Raw genomic sequence first — 25364 nt, 5'->3', positions numbered from 1 at the left:
TGACTAGGACCCGATTAACCTCAAACTGGTGGCATTGTTAAGATAATCAAAATCTCTATCAATTGTGAAAAGATGAGCTCAAAATCACCATAGCTTGTTCTCTATCAATAGATAAAATTCTAAAATTTTTGTGTAATTATGCATTTAAATAACTCCAAAATCTCCCAAATTGCTCGAAACAAACCAGTGGATAGGGTAATGACGTTTAAATACAGTTTAGGAACGTCTCAGAAAATTCCAAGGAACTCATATGACATTCCAAAGAAGTCTTATTACATTCCAAGGATGTCTGCTGACATTCCACAGCCTTATGTGCAATGTCCAGAGATGTCTTAGACTATTTGTGCGTCAAACGACCACTCTTCAGTAAAACTATCAAAACTTTTGACTAAGAACCCCGATAGAGTAAAGACGTTCAAATACATTTTAGGAACGTCTCAGGACATTTTAAGGAAGTCTTATGACATTCCAAAAAAGTCTTATGACATTCTAAGGAAGTCTTATGGCATTCCAAAGAAGTCTTATGAAGTTTCTAAAAGTTTTGTGCAGTTATGAATTTAAATAACTCCAAAATCTCCCAAAATTGCTCGAAACAAACTAAAATAGGGTAATGAAGTTTAAATACAATTTAAGAACGTCTCATGATATTTCAAGGAAGTCTTATGACATTCCAAGGAAGTCTTATGACATTCCAAGGAAGTCTTACGACATTCCAAGTAAGTCTTATGACATTCTAAGGATGTCTGGTGGCATTGTTAAGTTCATAAAACTCAAAATATCCTGAAAATTTTGTGAAGTTATGTTTTTAAATAACTCAAAAATCTCCCAAAATTGTTCGAAACAAACCAGTGGATACAGTAATGACGTTCAAATATAGTTTAGGAACGTCTCATGACATTTCAAGGAAGTCTTATGACATTCCAAAGAAGTCTTATGACATTCCAAGGAAGTCTTATGACATTCCAAGGAAGTCTTATGACATTCCAAAGAAGTCTTATGACATTCCAAAATGTCTGCTTACATTCCACAACCTTATGTGCATTGTCCACATATGTCTTAGCATATTAAGTTTTTTCTTTGTGCGTCAAACGACCAATTATCAGTAAAATTATTATAACTCTTGACTAAGGACCCGATTGACCTCAAACTGGTGGCATTGTTAAGATAATCAAAATCTTTATCAATTGTGAAAAGATGAGCTCAAAATTACCATAGCTTGTTCTCTATCAATAGATAAAATTCTAAAGATTTTGTGTAATTATGCATTTAAATAACTCTAAAATCTCCCAAAAATTGCTCGAAACAAACCAGTGGATAGGGTAATGACGTTTAAATACAGTTTAGGAACGTCTCAGAATATTCCAAGGAACTCATATGACATTCCAAAGAAGTCTTATTGCTTAAAATGTACCAGTAGGCAGGGTAATGACGATCACATAAAGTTCATAAAGCTCTGAAATTTTTGAAAATTCTGAAAATTTTGTGCAGTTATGTATTTAAACAACTCCAAAATCTCCTAAAATTTTTCGGAATAAACGAGTGAATACAGTAATGACGTTTGAATATAGTTTAAGAACGTCTCAGGACATTCCAAAGAAGTCTTATGACATTCCAAAGAAGTCTTATAAAATATTTGAAAGTTTTGTGCAGTTATGAATTTAAATAATTCCAAAATCTCCTAAAATTGTTCGAAACAAACCAAAATAGGGTAATGACGTTTAAATAAGGTTTAGGAACGTTTCATGACATTCCAAATAAGTCTTATGACATTCCAAGGAAGTCTTATGACATTCCAAAGAAGTCTTATGACATTCCAATGATGTCTGCTTACATTCCACAATCATATGTGCATTGTTCACATATGTCTTAGGATATTAAGTTTTTTCTTTGTGCGTCAAACGACCACTTATCAGTAAAATTATTATAACTCTTGACTAAGGACCCGATTGACCTCAAACTGGTAGCATTGTTAAGATAATCAAAATCTCTATCAATTGTGAAAAGATGAGCTCAAAATCACCATAGCTTGTTCTCTATCAATAGATAAAATTCTAAAAAATTTGTGTAATTATGCATTTAAATAACTCCAAAATCTCCCAAAATTACTCTAAACAAACCAGTGGATAGGGTAATGACGTTTAAATATAGTTTAGGAACGTCTCAGAATATTCCAAGGAACTCATATGACATTCCAAAGAAGTCTTATTACATTCCAAGGATGTCTGCTGACATTCCACAGCCTTATGTGCAATGTCCAGAGATGTCTTAGACTATTTGTGCGTCAAACGACCACTCTTCAGTAAAACTATCAAAACTTTTGACTAAGAACCCCGATTGACCTCAAACAGGTGGCATTGGAAAGTTAATCAAAATCTCTACCGTTTCCGAAAAGATGAGCTCAATTTCACCGCTATCTAGTTCTATATCAGTAGATAAAATTTTGAAGATTATGTGCAATTATACATTCCATAAAAAAAACTCAAAATCTCCCAAAGTTGCTTAAAACGTACCAGTGGGCACGGTAGTGACGATCACATAAAGTTCATACAACCTTGAAATTTCTGAAAAATTCTGAAAATTTTGTGCAGTTATGTAGTTAAATAACTCCAAAATCACCAAAAATTGTTCAAAATAAACTAGTGGATACAGCAAAGACGTTCAAATACATTTTAGGAACGTCTCAGGACATTTTAAGGAAGTCTTATGACATTCCAAAAAGTTTTATGACATTCTAAGGAAGTCTTATGACATTTCAAAGAAGTCTTATGAAATTTCTAAAAGTTTTGTGCAGTTATGAATTTAAATAACTCCAAAATCTCCAAAAATTGCTCGAAACAAACTAAAATAAGGTAATGAAGTTTAAATCTAATTTATTAAAACTGAAGTACACTTAAAATTTAACCCTAATTTTTCTCTAATATTTACAGTTAAATGCCACTGACCTCTAAAACAATTCATACGTGCATCATTAACAGGCTTTCCCTATTTCAACAGCAGCCCATAACCATAACAGTTAACCATAACCAGACTTTAACATATTTATTTTTTTCGGGCAGATTACATTTGACCGGTTCCACAAATATAATTGATACTACAAATTATTATATTGAGTCCGATCCAACATATATAATACAAGTTACTCATTTAGGGTACAAATTAACTTTGAAAAGGTTAAAAATCCGTTCTAAGTTTTATTTGGTTATTTGACCTAACCATAACCAGACTTTAACTCTAGAGATTAATTGATTTTTGATTATATGATTATTTATATGATGGACCAATAAAATTAATTATATGATGACATATATATGCTACATAATAGTGACTAGAGCTGGATGTTCAGGTATCCATTTCGGTTAGTTTCGGATCTGTTTGGGTTTCGGGTTTTCGGGGCAAAGATTTCAGCTCCATTCATATATTTCTAAATTTCAGTTCAAATGATGACTAGGGCTGGACGTTCAGGTTCGTTTCAGATCTGTTTGGGTTTTGGGTTTCAGGAGTCTAAGATTTCAGCTCAGTTCAAATATATTCGGAACTTTGCGGGTTTAGTTCGGGTTCGGATAACTCATTTAACTTATTTTTTTTAATTCATTATATATTTTGAATTTCTTAAAATCTATGAATAAAATAATAGATTGTATATAAATCTGAATAACATATGTGAGAATACCTAAACTTAACATATAAATTGGTTTGGTTTAAATTTTGGATCAAAATCAATAATTATTTTAAATATGTTTGGTGTTTTGAGTGCACTTCCACTATGTTAAATATTTATATTTGACTATTTTATATATTTTCAAGTTTTTAAACCAACCTAAAATATATATTCTGGATGTTTTTATATACATTAAAACTAAAAATAATTAATATATATATATATATATAAGTATATAAATCTTTTGCAGATACATATTGATATCCAAAATATTTCGGTTCGAATTAGTTATAGTTTCAGTTGTTTAAATATCAAAATTTTGAATAAGTTGGATATTTAATCAACTTCGGGTTTGGTATTACTCTTTCGGATCGGTTTGGTATTACTCTTTCGGATCGTGATCGGTTTGGTTCTTCATATTTGAATATTTATCCTGTTTTAATATTAACATGAAAATTAAATAGCAATATATTTTTGAAATATACACCCGCACGGGCGTGCGGGTTAAAATCTAGTACAATTTAAGAACGTCTCATGACATTCCAAGGGAGTCTTATGACATTCCAAAGAAGTCTTATGACATTCCAAGGATGTCTGGTGACATTCCACAACCTTATGTGCAATGTTTACATATGTCTAGAAACAATAGCAAATGAGAACAAATTATCTAAGCAACATGACATATTTTACAATTGTGACCAACTAATGACAAATTGACCATTTATTCTATTTTTCTCTAGGTCGTTTCTTATCGTGACTTGGAGAAGAAATTTTACGGCTAGACCTAGGTTTTAGTAACTGATGGTGGACAGTGGTCAATTTTTTATTCAATTAGTTGACCAAATTTTATTAATTTTAATTAGCTAACTGGAATTTTTAATTATAATTGGTTCAATTACTAAACCGGAATCAAGGTTAAAAAGTATGTTACTACATATTATTCGTGAAGATCTGTCATGACGTAGAAAAAGTATGCTATCATATATAGTTAGTTATGTTATTAATTTATAAGTCTGCTGCAAGCATTCTTATTCGAAAAGTTTGTCGTGTATAACCGAATAAAATATGTATGCTACCTCGAAAATAAAATAATCTGTCAAACTATTAAAAAGTCTACGAGACAAATTTCGTTTATTGTGCCATACTGTAACGTATGGTGGACTTATTCCTAAAAGTCTTTAACAATTTTAAGTCTATTTTGATAAGTTTTGGATAGATAATACATCTGCCAGAAAGTAGAAAAACTGTTCTCTCGTGTGTCATGGATGTCTATTTACGGCAGATTTTTGATGATGTGGCAAAAAATAATAATGGCATTTTTGGTAATATGTTTTTTAACAAAGAAAAAGGGTATAATGAGTATGCAAAATATTCTAGTAACTAAAAAAAATTATAAACTAATCTAGTAATAAAAAGATGAATTAGTGTTATTATAGTAATCTTTCTAGTTTTTATATAGATATTTGGTTCAAATGAGTTATAAGAGGTTCTGACTCGCATATACCAAAAAACAAAGAGAAAATATAACATCAAGATATATTACAAAAAAAAAATCAAAATCTCCCAAAGTTGCTAAAAACATACCAGTGGGCAGAGTAATGACGATCACATAAAGTTCATAAAACCCTAAAATTTCTAAAAATTCGGAAAATTTTGTGCTGTTATATATTTAAATAACTCTAAAATCTACCAAAATTGTTGGAAACAAACCAGTGGATACAGTAATGACGTTCAAATATAATTAGGAACGTTTCTGGACATTTCAAAGAAGTCTTATGATATTCCAAAGAAGTCTTATGACATTTCAAGGATGTCTGGTGACATTCCACAATCTTATGTGCAATGTCCACATATGTTTTAATATATTAAATTTATTCTTCGTGCGTTAAACGACCACTCTTTAATAAAACTATCATAACTTTTGACTAAGGACCCCGATTGACCTCAAACTGGTGGCATTGTTAAATTTATAAAACTCAAAAATTCCTGAAAGTTCTGAAAATTTTGTGCAGTTATGTTTTTAAATAACTTCCAAATCTCCCAAAATTGTTCGAAATAAACCAGTGGATACAATAATGACGTTCAAATACAGTTTAGAAACGTCTCAGGACATTTCAAGAAAGTCTTATGACATTCCAAGGAAGTCTTATGACATTCCAAAGATGTATGGTGACATTCCACAACCTTATGTGCATTGTCAATATATGTCTTAGGATATTAAGTTTCTTCTTTGTGCGTCAAATGACCACTTTTCAGTAAAATTATTATAACTCTTGACTATTGACCCGATTGACCTCAAACTGGTGGCATTGTTAAGATAACCAAAATCTATACCGTTTATGAGAAGATGAGCTCAAAATAACCCTAACTAGTTCTCTATCAGTAGATAAAATTCTGAAGATTATGTGTAGTTATGCATTTAAATAACTCCAAAATTTCTTGAAACAGACCAGTGGATAGGGTAATGATGTTTAAATGCAGTTTAGGAACGTCTCAAAACATTTCAAGGAACTCTTATGACATTCCAAAGAAGTCTTATGACATTCCAAGGATGTCTGCTGATATTCCACATTCTTATGTGCAATGTCCACAGATGTCTTGGGATATTAAGTTTTCTCTTCGTGCGTCAAACGACCACTCTTCAGTAAAACTATCATAACTTTTGATTAAGGACCCCGATTGACTTCAAACTGGTGGCATTAGAAGATTATGTGCAATTATACATTACAAAAAACTCAAATTACGTACTAGTGGACAGGGTAATAATGACAATCAAATAAAGTTCATAAAACTCTGAAATTTCTGAAAACTCTGAAAATTTTGTGCATTTATGTATTTAATTAACTCTAAAATCTCCAAAAATTGTTCGAAACAAACCAGTCGATACAGTAATGACGTTCAAATACATTTTAGGAAAGTCTTAGGACATTCCAAGTTAGTCTTATGACATTCCAAGGAAGTCTTATTACATTCCAAAGAAGTCTTATGAAATTCCAAGGATGTTTGGTGACATTCCACAACCTTATGTGTAATGTCCACAGATGTCTTAGGATATTAAATTTCTTCTTCGTGCGTTAAACGATCACTGTTCAGTAAAACTATCATAACTTTTGACTAAGGACCCCGATTGACCTCAAGCTGGTGGCATTGTTAAGTTCATAAAACTTCGAAATTTCTGAAAATTCTTAAAGTTTTGTGCAATTATGAATTTAAATAACTCCAAAATCTCCCGAAATTGCTCGAAAAAACCAAAATAGGGTAATGACGTTTAAATACAGTTTATGAACGTCTTAGGACATTCCAAGGAAGTCTTATGATATTCCATAAAAGTCTTATGACATTCCAAGGATATCTGCTTATATTCCACAACCTTATGTGCAATGTCCATATATGGCTTGGGATATTAAGTTTCCTCTTCGTGCGTCAAACGACCACTCTTCAGTAATATTATCAAAAGTTTTGACTAAGAACCTCGGGTGACCTCAAACTGGTGGCATTGGAAAGCTAATCAAAATCTCTACCGTTTCTTAAAAGATGAGCTCAATTTCACTATAGTTAGTTCTTTATCAATAGATAAATTTTTGAAGATTATGTGCAATTATACATTACAAAAAACTCAAAAATTCCCAAAGTTTCTTAAAACGTAACATTGGACAGAGTAATGACGATCACATAAAGTTCAAAAAACTCTGAAATTTCTGAAAATTCTGAAAATTTTGGACATTATGTATTTAAAAAACTCCAAAATCTCCCAAAAATGTTCGAAATAAACGAGTGGATACAGTGACGTTCAAATACAGTTTAAGAACGTCTGAGGACATTCCAAGAAAGTCTTATGACATTTCAAAGAAGTTTTATGACATTTCAAGGATGTATGCTGACATTCCACAACCTTATGTGCAATGTCCATTGATATCTTAGGATATTAAGTTTCCTCTTCTTGCGTCAAACGACCACTCTTCAGTAAACTTATCATAACTTTTAACAAAGGACCCCGATTGATCTCAAACTGGTGGCATTGTTAAGTTAATAAAACTCTGAAATTTCTAAAAATTCTGAAAGTTTTGTGCAGTTATGAATTTAAATAACTCCAAAATCTCCCAAAATTGCTCGAAACAAACCATAATAGGGTAATGACGTTTGAATACAGTTTAGGAATGTTTCATGACATTCCAAGGAAGTCTTATGACATTCCAAAGAAATCTTATGACATTCCAAGAATGTCTGCTTACATTCCACAACCTTATGTGCAATGTCCACAGATGGCTTAGGATATTAAGTTTCTTCTTCGTGCGTCAAACGACCACTCTTCAGTAAAATTATCAAAACTTTTGACTAAGGACCCCCCGGGTGACCTCAAACTGGTGGCATTGGAAAGCTAATCAAAATCTCTACCGTTTCTTAAAAAAAAATGAGCTCAATTTCACAATAGTTAGTTCTCTATCAATAGATAAAATTTTAAAGATTATGTGCAATTATACATTACAAAAAAACTCAAAATCTCCCAAAGTTTCTTAAAACGTAACAGTGGACCCCTGACGATCACATAAAGTTCATAAAACCCTAAAATTTCTAAAAGTTCTGAAATTTTTGTGCAGTTATGTATTTAAACAACTTCAAAATCTCCCAAAAATTTTCGAAACAAATTAGTGGATACAGTAATGACGTTCAAATATAATTTAGGAACGTCTCTGGACATTCCAAGGAAGTCTTATGACATTCCAAAGATGTCTGGTGACATTCCACAACCTTATGTGCAATGTCCACAAATATCTTAAGATATTAAATTTCTTCTTCGTACGTCAAACGACCACTCTTCAGTAAAACTATCATAAATTTTGACTAAGGACTCCGATTGACCTCAAACTGGTGGCATTGTTAAGTTCATAAAACTCTGAAATTTCTGAAATTTTTGAATGTTTTGTGCAGTTATGAATTTAAATAACTTTAAAATCTCCCAAAATTACTCGAAACAAACCAAAATAGGATAATGATGCTCAAATACAGCTTAGGAACGTTTGAGGACATTCCAAGGAAGTCTTATGACATTCCACTAATGTCTGCTTACATTCCACAACCATATGTGCAATGTCCACAGATGGATTACGATCTTAAGTTTCCTCTTCGTGCGTCAAACGACCACTCTTCAGTAAAATTATCAAAACTTTTGACTAAGAACCCCGATTGACCTCAAACTGGTGGCATTGGAAAGCTAATCAAAATCTCTAGCGTTTCTGAAAAGATGAGCTCAATTTCACCATATTTAGTTCTATATCAATAGATAAAATTTTGAAGATTATGTGCAATTATACATAACAAAAAAAAATTCAAAATCTTCCAAAGTTGCTTAAAACATATCAGTGGGCAGGGTAATGACGATCACACAAAGTTCATAAAACCCTGAAATTTCTGAAAATTCTGAAAACTTTGTGCAGTTATGTATTTTAATAACTCTAAAATCTGCCTAAATTGTTCGAAATAAACCAGTGGATACAGTAATGACGTTCAAATACAGTTTAGGAACGTCTCAGGACATTCCAAAAAAGTCTTATGACATTCCAAAGAAGTCTTATGACATTCTAAGGATGTGTGATATTCCCCAACCTTATGTGCAATGTCCACAGATGTCTTACGATATGAAGTTTCTTCTTCGTGCGTTAAACGACCACTCTTCAGTAAAACTATCATAACTTGTTAAGTTCATAAAACTCTGAAATTTTTGAACTTTCTGAAAATTTTGTATAGTTATGTATTTAAATAACTCCAAAATCTCCCAAAATTGCTCGAAACAAACCAGTGGATAGGGTAATGACGCTTAAATATAGTTTAGGAACGTTTCAGGACATTCCAAAGAAGTCTTATGACTTTCCAAAGAAGTCTTATGACTTTCCAAAGAAGTCTTATGACAGATGGCTTGGTATATCAAGTTTCCTTTTCGTCAAACGACCACTCTTCAGTAAATTATCAAAACTTTTGACTAAGGATCCGATTGTCTTCAAACTGGTGGCATTAGAAAGTTAATCAAAATATTTACTGTTTCTGAAAAGATGAACTCAATATCATAATAGCTAGTTCTCAATCAATAGATAAAATTCTAAAGATTATGTGCAATTATACATTTCAAAAAATTCAAAATCTCCCAAAGTTTCTTAAAATGCACATGTGGACAGGGTAATGACGATCACATCAAGTTCATAAAACTCTGAAAATTCTGAAAATTATGTGCAGTTATGCATTTAAATAACTCCAAAATCTCTCAAAATTGCTTCGAAACAAACTAATGGATACAGTAGTGACGTTCAAATACAGTTTAAGAACTTCTTAGAACACTCCAAGAAAGTCTTATGACATTCCACAAAAAAGTTTGGATATAAAGTGAAAATACTGTATAAATAATTATATGTTTTCATACCAAAATATTTATACATCTTTTATTAATTTAAGTAAGTTACTTTAAAATTTAAATTATATAACTTTATAATAAATAAAAAATATATTTTGAAAGATTAAAATCTTTTTAAATAAAAATATATCTTTTATTATGTCGTCAACGAAGAAGTACGAACGCCTCTTAAACTAATTTGATTTAGTTAGTATTACAAAATCATTAGATATGTGTAATATGCAAATTTGAAAACAAACATATTTGTAATATGCAAATTTGAAATCATTAGATATGTGTAATATACAAAATCATTAGATATGTGTAATATGCAAATTTGATAACAAACATATTTGTATAAAATTTAAATACTAACTTATACACAACTCTTGAAACAAACAATAAAAAGAGACACCTTAGTATATAATGAAAATATATAAATTTTAACAAGAAATAAAATTTATTCAAAAATATACAACTTTTCAACAATGTTAGGGTTTTTTTCATGTAAACCATATAGGAGATGAAACTAATTTCATGTATAAAACTCAAGAGATTTAATTTTTCATTTTAATACACTGATTTTTAGATATAAAAAGTTACAAATATTTTTGAAATATTAATAAATAGATAAAAGCATAATAAAAACGAAAATACATAAATATTTGTACAAAAAATTAAGAGATGCAACTTTCTATATATATGAATAGTCACAAATTTTTAATTTAAATATAGTTATTTTAAAATGATATTTATATGAATAGTTGCAATTTTTCAATTTAAATAGTCATATATTTTCAATTTAAAAGTAGTTATTTTGAAATGATACATATATGAATAGTCACAACTTTTCATTTAAATAATTACATGTTTTCAATTTAAATACTAACTAATACACAAATATTTAAACAAATAATGAAAAGACACAGTTTTTAATAAAAAAAAATTCTATAAAAATTCATAATTTTTCAATATTGTTTGGAATTCCTATTATTAGTAGATTAATGTGCCTGCAAACTGGCGCAATCAATTTCTGCACATACTGAAGCTTGGTTAGCTCGGAATCATACATGTGATGTACTTTTCACGCAAAGAGAAGCGTTTACATGTTCTTCCAATAGGCTAGTATCGTTGTATAATCTGGACACTTAAAAGTTTACGGAATCAAGTATTACACAAATCATCATTGTCTTTGACTATACATCAGCAGTGTAAAACAGTTGTAAATGCTATCAACATACCTTCAAAGTTTTTTTTTAAAAAAATCGTTCATTGAATACATCAACAACCTCAGATCTTGGTTCCTGGATATATCATGAGCTACTAAAATTACTAAAGAATTATCCAAAAGTATAACACAAGAGGGCATGTTTCAGTCATATTTGGCTAACAAGTTTAACTACATCACTTGATTCATTGAGAAGCTATAGGAAGAATCTAGTTATCTTTACAGTTAGGAGTTTGATGCTAATCTTTGTACAATGGAGTTGTATGTTTCTATGCTTTTATTCTCAAACTTTACTCTTGTTATTAACAAATCATTTAATTAGAGCTTCAGATAACACAAAAAAAAATCCACGCACTCAAGTTGAACCGATTCTAAGTCAAACCAAACCGAAATAAATCCGGTTCAGCTCTTACAGAGAAAGGGGGCCCACAAAAGGAAAGTTCCAAAGGGAATTGAGCGCAGCGCTTTCTTCTCTTTTAAATCTGTCTCTTCTTCCAAATATCTCCGACCCTCACCAACCCGCGCGTGTTTCCACCTCCATACTCTCCTCATATTTCATTCGCCGTTGTCCTCAGCCTCTTAAAACAGCGCGTGAATCACAGAAACCCAAGTAAATAAAAAAATAAAATAAAAATGCAAAGACGTTTCGCTGAAAAAGAGAAGAAAACCCAAAGTGAGAGCCCAAACTTTGATTGTCTCCTCTTGCTTCCTCTCCTCAGGTTCTTCGTATCAACCAACAAGCTTTGTTAGTCACCGTCGTGGATCGAACCGGTCCAAGTCATGTCGGAACTGAACCAAGCCGATCTTGTCTACTGGCCACGGTCGTCGCTTCAACTGTGGAATGTTTTTGTCAACTGGCTCGGTTTTTTCTACCAGTTCTTTCTTAAGATCCTCCGTCCCCTCGCTCCCCATCCTCTTCTCTCTTCTAAAGCCATCTCCGACGGGTTTAAACCATTGCCAGTCATCGAGTTACCGGAGATGGCGGCGGAACCACCCGTCACCACCATAGAAATCTCCTCCGGAAGAACTTCTAGCGAAGGAGAAGTCGGCAGCATCCATAGACTCACGGTATACTCTCTGTTTTTGCCCTCTGGCATGTCTTGTAGGCTATAATGATTCTCTAATATGAGTATAAGCAAGCATGTGACTATATTCTCTGTCTCTATCTACATCAATCTTGTAGAACATCTAGTTGGTTTTTAAGTAATATTGTAACAGAGGGAAGAAGCTTTTAAATTCTTGCTTTGATGCATTACTGACATGTCAAAGTGCTGCCAATATTATACGGTAGATTAAGATAGGGCTAGTTATCCACATAAGGAGAACACATTTTCCCAGGCCTCAGTAATATAGTACTATAAATTTATTTGAACCCCAAACTGATCAAAAATATATTAATAAGACTATTAGTCCATAGATCTCAGGACCAGCCTAGTCGACTATATGGTATTTATATTAAAAATAATAATGAGGAAACTCAATTAAGATAATGTTTAAGTAGTCTGAGATTAGAACATCGATTTACAGGTAGTTCTGGACTTGGATGAGACATTGGTTAGTGCGTATGAGACGTCTAGTCTACCTGATAATTTACGTACACAAGCTATTGAAGCTGGACTGAAGTGGTTTGAGCTGGAGTGCATATCATCAACCAAGGTTCTCTCTACATAACAAATGCTTCTTGTACTTTTAAGTCATTCAATTTTATTTGTTCATGTGCAAACTTCTCTGCCCTGACAGGAATGCAATGGGGAGCCTAAAATCAATTATGTTACGGTGTTTGAGCGTCCAGGGTTGCACGAGTTCTTAGAGAATCTCAGCCAGTTTGCACATCTTATTGTATTTACCGCTGGTCTTGAAGGTTCCTTGAGTTATATACTAGTCTTTCTTGTTTTCTAACTCTCTCTTCTCGCTCAGTGTTTATAATATATCCCTTGCATCTGCAGATTATGCAAGACCGCTTGTGGACAAAATAGATACCAAACATGTCTTAAACGACAGGCTTTATCGACCTTGTACCGTCAGCACGTAAGTTGATCATCTGAATAGCCTTCATTTGGTAAATAATATTATTGTCATTTATATACTTTTGTGCTTTCGTTTTCCGAATAACAGGCAATATCGAGACCACGTGAAGGATTTACTATGCACATCAAAGAATATGTGTAGGACAGTTATAGTAGACAACAATCCTTACAGTTTTCTATTGCAACCTCTAAATGGGATTCCATGTGTTCCGTTTTCCGCAGAACAGCCACATGATACTCAGGTATTTTAAGTCTTCTGATCCTAATAATATTTGAGAACGTTATATCATCCCATTTGGAATCTAATGAGAACGCACTACATGTTGAAGCTACTGGACATTATTCTCCCGCTTCTTAAGCAACTTTCAGAAGAAGACGATGTTAGACGAGCTCTTTATGATAGATTCCACATGCCCGAATGGTTTGAAAAGCAAGGCATACCAAGGTCGTGCTGGACATCATCGCAAATCCCTGAATCCAGATAGTTGGAATCTCCAACAGCTCCTAGCGTGCAGTGGAAAATGTGTTGATAAGTATGCTTGGACTAAACAAGATTGCAAAGCCACTAAATTTTTAGCTGTGTATATATATTGGACATGGCTGTGTTACGATGTTTTTGAATGAAAAACATCTATGTCAAAATCCAATCCGGTGTAGTGGTCCAGATCAGAGACGAATCAATAAAATTTATTTACTGGATGTCAACCAAAAATATAATAAAGATATTAGTATATAATAAAGATATTAGGGGACATATCGAATTTGAGTTATTATGTGATTAATATTGTGGTCTCTGCATGGCCACATGGCCAGATCTAAAACCCCCATAATCAACACCATTTTATAATCTCTTAGCACTAATTTGCTATTACAAAGTATTAAATTTAATTATTACAAAAAGACTCCATAAGAACTATACATGTATCAAATTTATAAGTATACATGTTTTATGAAAATTTACGTTTGATGTCACTTACACCATGGTAATTGTACTTGCATCGCATTAAACCGCATCATAAAAATTTAACAGTTCTATTTGCACTATGTTCAGGATATTCTATAATATTGATTCAATGTGATGTACTAATAGGAAAGCTATAGAGAAAGAGAAAAACAAATTTCTTTACATTTTTATCAAAATCAGTCTGATTGAATTTATTTGTACCCTTTTCTTTTTCTTCTATATGAAGCTCTGACTCCAACTTTATGGTGCATATATATTAAAAAATTTCGAATCAAAGAGACTTCCACAATAATTTGTTTTTTTCATGAATGAACAAAATAAAAACCATAATTAAACATACACAAAAATCTCTAATCATAATCCTTGAAGGCAGCCTCAACAAAGCCTTGTAAAGGACCTTTTATTATAAGTTGACAAGCCTAAAATCTCTTTTGTACCATCCTCTCTTCTAATTACCAAAAAAAAACACACACACAAACCGACAAACGACTAAAAACCCTAATTAATTTGGATTCGGGAAGACAGACTTCAAGATCCTCAAACTCAGAGGTCCCGTTACAGGAAACCTAGTCCTGTCAATAGCAAAGCAAATCCCACGAGTGACTCTATGCCTAAACATCCAAATAGTGAGAAAATCACGATGCTTCTTGAGTTTATATTTGTCCACGAAATCGTTCCACCCCGAAGTCAATACAGGCGTGTCATCGCTCCACATCTTGAACTTCATCGTTTGAACCTTCCCGTTTGGTCCGTACACCGAAACGTCAAGCCCCTCTGTCGCTTGCGGAAGCTCAGAATGTTCCAAGAGAGGAAGCATCTTCTTCTGCACTTGCTGCTTCCCTAACATGAGCCTGCCTTGACCAATCTCCACGTCGCTCATCGTCAGCTGCTTCTTTATCGGTTCGCTGAATAGCTCCGCCACGTCAGCATCACCTTTGAATAGCTCCTCCACCGGCACGGGTTTAGTTCGGTTCCATTCCTGAAGAATCCTTAGGGTTTCGTCGGTATCGTCTACCTCTCTCTTCCGTTTTGTACCCTTCTTAGATAATTTATCATCCTTCCTCGAATGTTGTTTCTCTTCAGCCTTAAACGAACACGACTTTTGAGGAGATTTAGTTACTTGTTTTTTTTTTTTGTTTTTTTTTTTTGATATCTCTGGTGTTTGGGCAGCCACTTTCCCAAATATCCCCCGAAGGGGTCCAGCGCCCCAACAGTAAGGATGTTAAATCGCTGTGGCCGGGTTTCGAAGCTGGGTGGCAGGCACCTCAGCCGAGGTTCCATTACCACCAGGCTACGAAGCCCGGTTATTTAGTTACTTGTTGTAATAATAGAGTCGACGATCGAGCTGCATCTTCTTCTTCTATTGGCTGATATCGAGTATCTTGGCTTAGTTCTATTAATATTTCTGCAGCTTCTCTGTCTTCCCGTGTTATTACAACGCTTGTAGTCTCCTCTTTTGAAGTCGCCATGGTGTGCAACAAGTCTGCTATAACTTTTTTCCTTCTTTTTGTCTTTTCTTTTCTATTGTGTTAATCTTTACATAAACATCTCTTCCGAACAAAAAAGGTAAAAGTTATTGTTCCTTTATAAACTCGTGAACAAATTCCCGTTCATGCATGAATCTGTTCCTTTTTTATTTAATTATTTTCCATTTAGATTTATAAATCTAATCTATTAATTTAAGGATTATCTACTATTTGAAGTTCTCATTTAAATTTTGGACTCTTTCATAGTTGTTACTAGAATATATCATGCCTCCTATACAATGTAACCTACCAACTTAAATTAAACCAAATCTTAACCAACGTAGATTAGTTAAACCTAACAAGTAACACTTTTATAATATTTTTGGTTAATCTCTTAATATAATTAGATCATATAAAACTGAACCACTCTTAAATCAACAAGTTCCATATCATTCCAGACATAAGAGAAAAAATATCCGACTCATTTACAACGTAAGCATACAAAGACCGTGTATGCTTATGCTCATTGATCTTCCAAAAACCAAATAATTGTGGCATAGACTAACAAAGGCTCATGTTCGTATCACTAACTTTACTTCCATATATTTACTCTTCACATACATCATATCACAACATACACAGTTATACAAGAACATGATTTTTTTTTGTTCAAACAACCAAATAATGGTGGCATATGGTCAGTAGATTTTTTAAATATGTTTTTTTATATATTACATTTTACGAGATTATGTGTATAAGTTAAAAGGTAAAATGTGTGATAAGGCAAATTATTATACTAAAAATGAAAAACGATTAAATACAAACTAATAACAAGTACAACACAAATTATAACACTATTAAATTCTATATATATTTAATAAAATATTATATATATATATGTATAATATGTATATATATAAATGTTACACAAAATATATATAATATTATATACACATATTATATATACCATACATTATTAATTGAAATTTGACAAATCAATTTCCGCCTTTTAGGGCGGGTACTAATCTAGTATTAGTTTAAATTTTAACATAAATTTAAAATTTTCAGATAAGTATCCAAAATCAAATAATTAAGAAAGTGTTAGATAAGTAAAAAAAAACCTTGAAACAGTTGGCAAAGTTTAGTTTTTCTTTTTTTTGACAAAGGGCTTATTGGCAAAGTTTAGTTTCGATTCTTTTTTAGATTAGAACTCCTTGATTTTTTTAAACTATTTTGCAGTATTTATTTGCATGAAAATCCCTGGAAATTTACTTTAATTAACACATTTATTATTAACCTTTTCTTTTATAAAAAAAAATAAAACAAAAATTAAAAAACAACAAAATTCCTAAACAAGCCCGCGGATGGTTCTTTTACTCAGGTGAGCTTCTATCCAGCCATAAGGCCACCATTAGTGGTAGTATCTCATTAAGTCTCTAGTGCTTAATATAATTAAAAGAACTGAAAAAGGAGAGACAGAATGGCAAATGCTCAGAAACGTCTCACCGGGAAGAGACTCTAAAGCAAAGTTTGAGGTACTCTTTATCTATGTATCCTCTCTTAATTGATCTAACCCTCTTCTATGTTAAAAAAAATTAAAATTTAAAACAAGTTCTAAGATACTCTTTTAAAGGTAGCCCACTAAAGCACAGGTTAAACTTGTTAAATAACAAAGTCAATTTTCCCAAAAAAAAATAACAAAGTCAATATACAAGATAAACGTGCATCTTGTTGCGGATTTCCCCATATATTTTCGGGAACTAATAATCAAAGTCCATACTATTCGGCTTTTTATTGTTCAGTTTAATCTTATCGAACAGAGAGAGTAACACACAAAATGAAGAGAAAGAAAAGAAAGCAGCAACGACGTTCTTCCTCGTTCACCCCCGCGAGCTCCTTCGATCGTCCTCAATGTTATTATTTTTATTTCTTTTATTAAATGTGATCTGCTTTGTCTTGATCCGAAAGTGAATAAAACTATCTACTGACAACCTTTTTCTTCTTAGTATATGTACTTGTAACATTTTCAGCAATCCAACACTTTTTTTGTTGAATTCATCTCATATCACTCGTTTTTGATATCAGTCAAAAAGGTAAGAGCCTTAGAAGAAATGACTGCTTTCCCCAATCTCAACTCTGATGCTGGACTGAAGAAGCTAGACGAGCATCTTCTCACTCGTTATTACATTACAAGGTTATACTTTTTCCTTGTCATGTATTTGACATAACACCATAAAGATGTTAGAAAATCTCTTCTTGTAATCACTTGTTTCAGTATTGTTTCTTTATGTTTTTTACAACTCTAATATATTTAGTTCTAACCTCATAACAATCAGTCACAAGGCTTCAAAAGATGATATCACTGTCTATGCCGCTCTTTCGAAACCTCCACATTCAAAGTATGTGAATGCATCACGCTGGTACAACCACATCGAAACTCTCTTGAGTATCTCGTAAGTTTCTCCATTTGCTTTCCATGGATTTCAAGGTTCTTTTTAGCGGTTTGGATGTTGTCTAACTTAGTGTTTCTCTTCGCAGAGGTATATCTACTGAAGTGAGTGGTGTTACTATTGATGGATTGGCCTCTATCACAGAAGAGGCTAATGGTAATTCTAAGGTACTATATTTTCAATGTTTGTTTGCCCGTAATTAGGTCTCCATGGAACCATATGTTTGGTTCTAATTATAATATATTATACACAAGTAACTAAGTAAGGTCCATGTCTTATATGTAATTGTTTACATCATATGATAAGGATGGTGTGGTGGTTATGGATGATGATGATAATGATCAAAATGTTGAAGAGGTTGAAGAGAGACCAGCTTCTTTGATAGCATCCACAAAAAAGAAAATATGTAAGTTTCGGTTTTGAACACTCTTCGTTTATATAAACTCAATACATAAAGGGGTTTGTTTCTTTGGACAGCTTGGTTGTCGATGGTAATAGTTGTCATACCGCCGGATGATGAGACCGACATGAATAAGCTAGAGAAACATTTAAGATCTATTCAAATGGAAGGAGTGGTTTGTGGAGCATGTAAGAGTTGGTGCATCTCTAACACCTTTCATTATGTTTCTAAAATAAAAGAAATCTATATTAATTATATTCTTTAATCTCTTAGCAAAAGTTGTCCCAGTTGGCTATGGAGTCGAGTTGTTTCGGATCATAGTCACAGTGTCCTTAGATGACGAATTTGATGTTTTGGACGAACTTATCGATACACATATATTGCCTTTTGCGCGTGTTGTTGCCACTAGCGGCTTGTACGAATGTGAGTTTGTGTTACCCATTCTTGACTGAAATGTTAAGATGAAGATGCATTGGATCATTCTCAGTTTTTTCTTTAACGGCAAATTATCAGCTCTAGTTCTTATTCAACCGAATGATGAAGAGGCTGATATGAAGAGGGTAGAGGAAACTGTAAGATCCATTCAGGTGGCAGGATTGTTTTGGGGAGCATGTAAGTTGAACTATATTTCTAAATTATCGGCCGGATTCTCCTACAATATTCTTAAAATATCTCAATGTTTATACAGCAAAGCTTGTCCCAGTTGGTTGTGGAATCAAGTTGTTGGGGATTGAATATACTACCATCGAACACCTTGTGCATCATGGACTCATTGCGAGGCTCAACACCTTTGTCAAAGAGCAAATAGCTGATAATCCGTATGTCAAGAGCTTTCAAACTCTCAGCTTAAACAGAATATGTAAGTTTCCAAAATCCGTTATTAAACTCTGTGAAGCTTAAACCTTTTTATATAAATTAATGCTAAAGATGTGATGTGTGTGTATTGTGACATGAAGTTAATGGAATCAAAGAAGAGGAGTCTGATTCCAAGGTAATCTCAATTGTTTATCTTTCAAATAAGGGTTTTAACAGATTTTATTTTGCTCATATATAAGTTATAGTGTTTATTTTTCTTCCTAGATGAATCATAGAATATATTTTGTACAACTTTATATATTACTGCTTCAATCATATCTAGGATGATGTAAACCGTTTTGGAGAAGAGATAGTAGGTCCTTCGAGAGTATCCTCAACGAGTAAAGAATGTACGTAAGTTTTGGTTTGTATCTCTTTGTCTACATTTATCTGAAATGGGGTTTGTCATCGGATTATTTGCTTGACCAGCTTGCAAGTCAGGTTTAGTGCTTAGAGAGCTGTCGGGTGACAAGCGTGACATAAAGAAGTTAGAGGAGTCTGTAAGATCACTTCAGACAGAAGGAGTGGTTTGGGGGGCATGTAAGTTGATGGATCTCTTACATCGTCAATAACTTCTTCTTTTTTTTGTACCTCAATTTTTATCTTGTATCTCATTTTTTATAGCGACGATTGTCAAAGTTGGCTACGGATTCAAGTATTTGACGATCATATTCACCATTGTGGATGACCTTGTGTGTTTTGAAACTGTTTTCCAAAAAACTGGTGGTATTCGCTTGAAGAGAATATGTAAGTATCTAAAATCCATTTTGTTAACTCCTCAGAAGCTGTAATATTTACATATGTTATTATGTTAATGTCAAATATGGTTTGTTTTGTACTAAATAGTGACTTGAATAATAATGCATAGGATTGGGATAAAACTCCAAAGGAAGCTTTAATAAAGGTAGTTTCTGTTGACTGCTTTTGGTTCTTTAATGTGAAAATACTGTATATTGTTACTAGGGTTAGCCCGCCCTACGGGCGGGATATATTTTATTTATGATCTAAATTATTATTTTTGTATGATCTTGTGGTTTGTGTTTTAGGTTTGAATTTGCAAGAAATGTGTATGATACATTACAAAAAATTATAATATATTACATAAATAGTATGAAAAACAAATAATATCAATTTGAGACACTTATTAATAAATGATACAAAATATTTGTTTCTTTTGAAATTTGTGGTCAAATTTTGTTAACTATACGATTATGTATTTTTATATAAAATAATCTAATCTATTTACAATTTTGTTGATTTTTATGTATTTAAAATATACTTATATGTTGGACATGATATGAAAAGATGTATTTATGATCATAGAAATTGTTTCATAAGTTTAAAAATTAAAAAAGTTTTATTCTTAATAATTATAATGTAGTTTATTTGTTATTAGTAATTTTTATAAACTTCAAAAAGAAATAATTTTTAATGCATACTGAAAAATACAAAAATACATTTTATACAAATGGGTCTAGGGGTAAAAAATAAGTTTACATTTATTAAATAAATACAGCCCAATTATCATAAAATATAATCTTATGACTGTTTTGTTTCCAGTAAAAAAACAGAAAATAACATTTTAAAGGTTTTTTGATATTTTCTGTAACTTTTCCGACGATTTCATTCACCGGAGAAACCGAAATAAGATTCTGAGAACCATAAGTTATATTACATTATATTTGTATATGGACATATTATATAATATTTAACTGTAAGTTAAAAAAATTATTGTAGTGGTGGAATAAAAGTAAGGTGATATGTGGATTATGAGTGAATATGTTAATATATATGTATAAAAGATTACGGCTAAAAAGAAAAAACTAACAGTTTTTAAATTTTTTTTTTAACATTTTGGTGTGGTGGAAAAAGAGAATCTGTGAGTTTTTATTTAATTCTGATAATGGAAATAGAGATACAACAACATTAGCTTACATCAGTTTCTTACAAAATAAAAATGAAGTTAGTCATTTGGGTATAATCATAGCACGTATGACACCGATTTATCTATATTGTATAGGTAATATTCCTCGTGGTATTTTTTTGTGAATCGACATCAATTTCTTGTAAGCTTCACCGATATAATTAGCTACGCCACTCGCCAGTCCTCCTTTTTTTTGAACACTTGAATAACTTTAAAGGGAAGAATCCGATAGTACAGCCCTCACAAGAGACAAAGCCTCGGAGTAGAGCAGGTCTGAGAATATAATGCTATCTAATTCTCAGAAAAAAAGCAAAAACGACGACAAAATAGAAAATTAAATGAAACTTATCCACCAAAAACTGGCATTACAGAACATCTCCTAGCACAATTAGGAGTCAGAGCTTATGACGCTTCTTGCAAGACACCATAGATCGCCAGTCCTCTTGGACAAATGTATAGTTACGGAGTACTGTTGATTGGGGAACAACCTTTTCTCCGATACAAAGTCTTCTGCTCGTAAAGTTGCACTCATCAATATAAGTTTAAACGGCAAGATGATTTCGTTTTCTGATGCTATTGTGCTTCCAGATTGTAGAAGTTCGTTGATCGTTGTAGAGTTCCTCTCTGATTTTGATGGCTCGAGTGAGCATCCCAATTACATGAGCTTCATCGAGAATGATCACAGAGTATCGCCTCAGTAAGAGATCATTCTGCAACAGAAGAACTTTCATACAAAACACCTGTTACATACATTTAGATGAAAAAAAGAGAGAAACTATAAAATCCCATTGGTCATAAAACTTGATAGATGAGTTCTAGCCAATTTTTTTTGTCGTACTTAACTTGGAAACCGACTTCTTGATCAAGGCAAACACCAAGCTCAGGGGCCACACGACGTGGCTGTGTAATACCGATAACCACACTTCGAGAACTGAATTGATTTGAGCCAAAACCAGATTCACAAAAGGAACTGAAAGATTCAGAAACAGGATTAGATTAAGCATTGAAACCAAAACCCTCAGACATGAGCAAAACCTGACATGAGGAACCTGAGTGGGTTTACCACAACCGGTCTTTCCAGAAATAATAACGCTGGGATGATAATTGATAGTCTCCATGATCTCCTGCTCCATCATAATTATAGAAAGATACTTCCACGTATGTTTAACTTCAGCTGGTCTTGAAACATGAACTACAAACACAGGTCCTTGTACAGTTAAATCTTCACTCTCATCATATTTCTCGTTATCAAAACCCATTAAAAACCAATCAAACCAAACACACATCATAACCGATTTAAAAAAAATAATTACACACCATTCTTTGTAAGCCTTATTCATCATCACGACAATTGTCTGTAGATTCATATACATGGTTTCATCTTCTTCACGGACCTCTTAAGCAGAGATCATCATCACTTTCGAATCAAGTTCATTGGGATGAATAAGTTGGTCAGAATCAGAGTGAAGAACCGGGATATGGATTTCAGGTGTGGTAGGCTCGCCCATACAATAATCGGAGTTGTCATTTTCCTTGACTGGTTCATCAGACAAAACACCAGCTTTAGAGCGTTGGTCTCCTGCATTTCTCCAGCTTCGTATCAGACTGAAACACACAAAAGGAGAATCAGAACAACACCATTGACTAAACTATGTAACAAAGAGAGAAATTGTGGTTGCTTTCTTACTCTTCCGATGTGTAAAAGAAGATACATCCTCATATATTTTATACTTGCTGCTGAAACTCAATATCAAACTCATATAAACAAAAAATAATGAATGAATTTGGAACTGAAGAAAAGAGTGTAAGCATACTTTAACAAATCGGACTTTTTTTTTGCAGAGAGGAGCGCTTTCTCCCTGTCTTCCTCAAGTTTCTTCAGCTTCCGTTTCTGAGATTTGATCAAAGGCGCCTTCTTTAATTATCACACATTCGTTTACAGGTTTTAGTCAAGAGGATTGAACTACTACAAACATCTTATTACTTTGATTAGGGTTTTATCTAAAACCTTACCTTGTTGGATCCTTTATTCTGATTCTTCCTTGGATGCATTATATCTAAAATTACAATCGTCTCCCTTCATGATCGCCGATAAACTGAAAGAAGAAGAAGAAGGCAAGGATCAATATAAAGACAAAATTATTGCATAGAGAGTGAGCAACATCATTACACCGATCTGAGCCACTGAATCTCTCGAACCTTCATTCTTGGTGTCAGAGAACATATAAGAATCGTCACAGATTGAACAGTGGATGAACCCTAAAATTTGATTTGATGGAAGGAGGAAAACGATAAGGGATGAACACCACGCTTGACATTCTTAGCTTCTCAGTATCGCAGCAGCCTGGCCTCCACAACGGATGAACACATCCCGGCCTTCAAGTCAGAAAAGAACACCATGGAGTTAGCCATGGAGATATTAGTACAAAGATATGAAAATGAGAGAGATCCAAACCTATTTATACACAGATTAGACGACTAAAAACGGAATTAATGACAGTAATGAAACAGAACGGAACGATTATTGAGTACAAATAGATGAATATGAAACGAAACGTTACAGCCAAATGTTACAGAAACGAATCTCGATCGTTCGCCGTCGCAGACGAAGAAGCTCGCGAGGAACAAAAAACACAGCAAATTAGGATTTGTACACACTGGGCCGTGACATGAAGGAAATGAATTTTGATACATGAATTATAGCCCAATAAAAGCCCAGTCGTCACACATAAAACTCATCACGCTGCGTTTCATTAAACCGCCACGTGTCAAGCCCTGGAAGAACAAATTTATGACGTGGCGTCCTAGGTGGACACCCCAGAAGGGATGAAAAGCTTCTTTTATATATAAAGATCTCATAATAATATGTTTTATCATTCTCTCCAACACAGATTCAAAGTGATATCATCACAAAGCTCTTCCAAATCTTATTCATTAACTGCTCCTACCATACGTTGACTGGCTTTGCTTGGCCCTTTGTTTTCCAAATCATGAAAGTCAAGTCATGCACTTCCTCTGGCTAATAACGCCATATCTTTCTCGTGTCTAGCTCTTTCGGTCCTGTTTGCTCTTCTTCAACTTATCAAGCTCTGCCATCTTCTCCATACATAAAATGGATGGAGTGATGCTCCATGGTGAAACATCTTTTTCAGACTTCTCCTACCACACAAATCTATTAGTGGAAACTTCTTCCCTGTTGAATTTTGTGGCTGAAATTGATTTCAGAATATCAAGTGTGTTTAGAATGAGAAAAAAACTTACCTATTCCAAAAGGCAAATGTAATAATTAAATTCCAAATTAAACTGATTTCTTTTTGTAAAACAACATTAGCCTTTTGTATTTAATTATTTAATAAAGTCGGCCAAAAAAGTAACTGAATAGTAAACTTAATGAATCCCACATCGGAAACTTTAAAAGAAATTGTGAGGTATACAAGAAAGAGCAACTTAATGCACTAGTAACCAGTTGGCTTTGAGGTGGAAAGCACATGAATCTTAATGTGATATCATATTAACCCTTAACCCAATAGGGTTTGCTCACAAATATTGATGTCTGGGAATATAATATGATAATACACACCATCACAAGATGATGCGACTCAACGTTAAAGATTCATGAGCCAAGACCATCTGGTTTCTTTTTATATTATCTTGTTGCCTTATCCAATACTCGTACCATATTAATCCAAGTGATAATACACAATACATACTTCCTTATAAACCCTAATAAAAATCAGAAAAATCAATGGATTAGTCAACGCACAAACACAATTGAATCCCATCGCTATAGCCTGATGCTTGAAGGAACCCTACAAAGTTCAGAAACGAATGTGTCTGTATCAGACGGAAGTTTTCTTATCAAATCAGAGCCAAACGAAACATGTCCTTCAAAGTTCAGAAACGTTAAAGATTCATGAGCCAAGACCATCTGGTTTCTTTTTATATTATCTTGTTGCCTTATCCAATACTCGTACCATATTAATCCAAGTGATAATACACAATACATACTT

At 33.0% G+C, this 25364-nt stretch overlaps 3 protein-coding genes and 1 long non-coding RNA gene across 17 annotated transcripts; 2 read left to right on the top strand and 2 right to left on the bottom strand.

Moving 5' to 3' along the window:
- Positions 1–11911: 11911 nt before the first annotated feature.
- Positions 11912–13994, top strand: LOC108835988 (uncharacterized). Its single transcript, XM_018609202.2, has 6 exons — positions 11912–12336; positions 12796–12924; positions 13009–13129; positions 13215–13296; positions 13384–13537; positions 13625–13994. Exons 1-6 carry the CDS (start codon positions 12049–12051, stop codon positions 13778–13780), a joined length of 930 nt encoding a protein of 309 aa, XP_018464704.2. The 5' UTR covers positions 11912–12048; the 3' UTR covers positions 13781–13994.
- A 702-nt stretch (positions 13995–14696) lies between these two features.
- LOC108835989 (putative B3 domain-containing protein At4g03170) lies at positions 14697–15837 on the bottom strand. Its single transcript, XM_057007528.1, has 2 exons — positions 15576–15837; positions 14697–15412 (listed from the first exon to the last, which is right to left on the bottom strand). The coding sequence occupies exons 1-2, from the start codon at positions 15726–15728 to the stop codon at positions 14762–14764; spliced, it is 804 nt and encodes a 267-aa protein (XP_056863508.1). The 5' UTR covers positions 15729–15837; the 3' UTR covers positions 14697–14761.
- A 1588-nt stretch (positions 15838–17425) lies between these two features.
- On the top strand, positions 17426–24624 carry LOC130512018 (uncharacterized). 2 transcript variants are annotated; one of them, XM_057010076.1, is made up of 15 exons: positions 17426–17638; positions 17811–17919; positions 18062–18178; positions 18264–18342; positions 18482–18581; positions 18653–18763; positions 18849–18998; positions 19089–19187; positions 19264–19434; positions 19532–19566; positions 19714–19780; positions 19860–19970; positions 20055–20177; positions 20277–20334; positions 24246–24624. In XM_057010076.1, the coding sequence occupies exons 1-14, from the start codon at positions 17563–17565 to the stop codon at positions 20282–20284; spliced, it is 1356 nt and encodes a 451-aa protein (XP_056866056.1). In that variant the 5' UTR covers positions 17426–17562; the 3' UTR covers positions 20285–20334; positions 24246–24624. The 2 variants fall into 2 exon arrangements, with proteins under 2 accessions (XP_056866056.1, XP_056866057.1); XM_057010077.1 differs by having other exon boundaries at positions 17427–17638; positions 20299–20334.
- LOC130512019 (uncharacterized) lies at positions 21633–24030 on the bottom strand. Of its 13 annotated transcripts, XR_008945551.1 has the most exons (9): positions 23810–23965; positions 23554–23730; positions 23368–23450; positions 23169–23245; positions 23042–23091; positions 22672–22959; positions 22418–22546; positions 22198–22324; positions 21633–22094 (listed from the first exon to the last, which is right to left on the bottom strand). It is a non-coding gene; the product is annotated as an uncharacterized LOC130512019 (long non-coding RNA). The 13 variants fall into 13 exon arrangements; XR_008945552.1 differs by having other exon boundaries at positions 22193–22546; positions 23810–23966; XR_008945545.1 differs by having other exon boundaries at positions 22198–22546; positions 23810–23966.
- Positions 24625–25364: the final 740 nt, after the last annotated feature.

Source organism: Raphanus sativus, chromosome 4, assembly GCF_000801105.2.
Source record: "Raphanus sativus cultivar WK10039 chromosome 4, ASM80110v3, whole genome shotgun sequence".
Lineage (NCBI taxonomy): Eukaryota > Viridiplantae > Streptophyta > Magnoliopsida > Brassicales > Brassicaceae > Raphanus > Raphanus sativus.
This window is presented reverse-complemented; position numbering and strand designations above follow the sequence as displayed.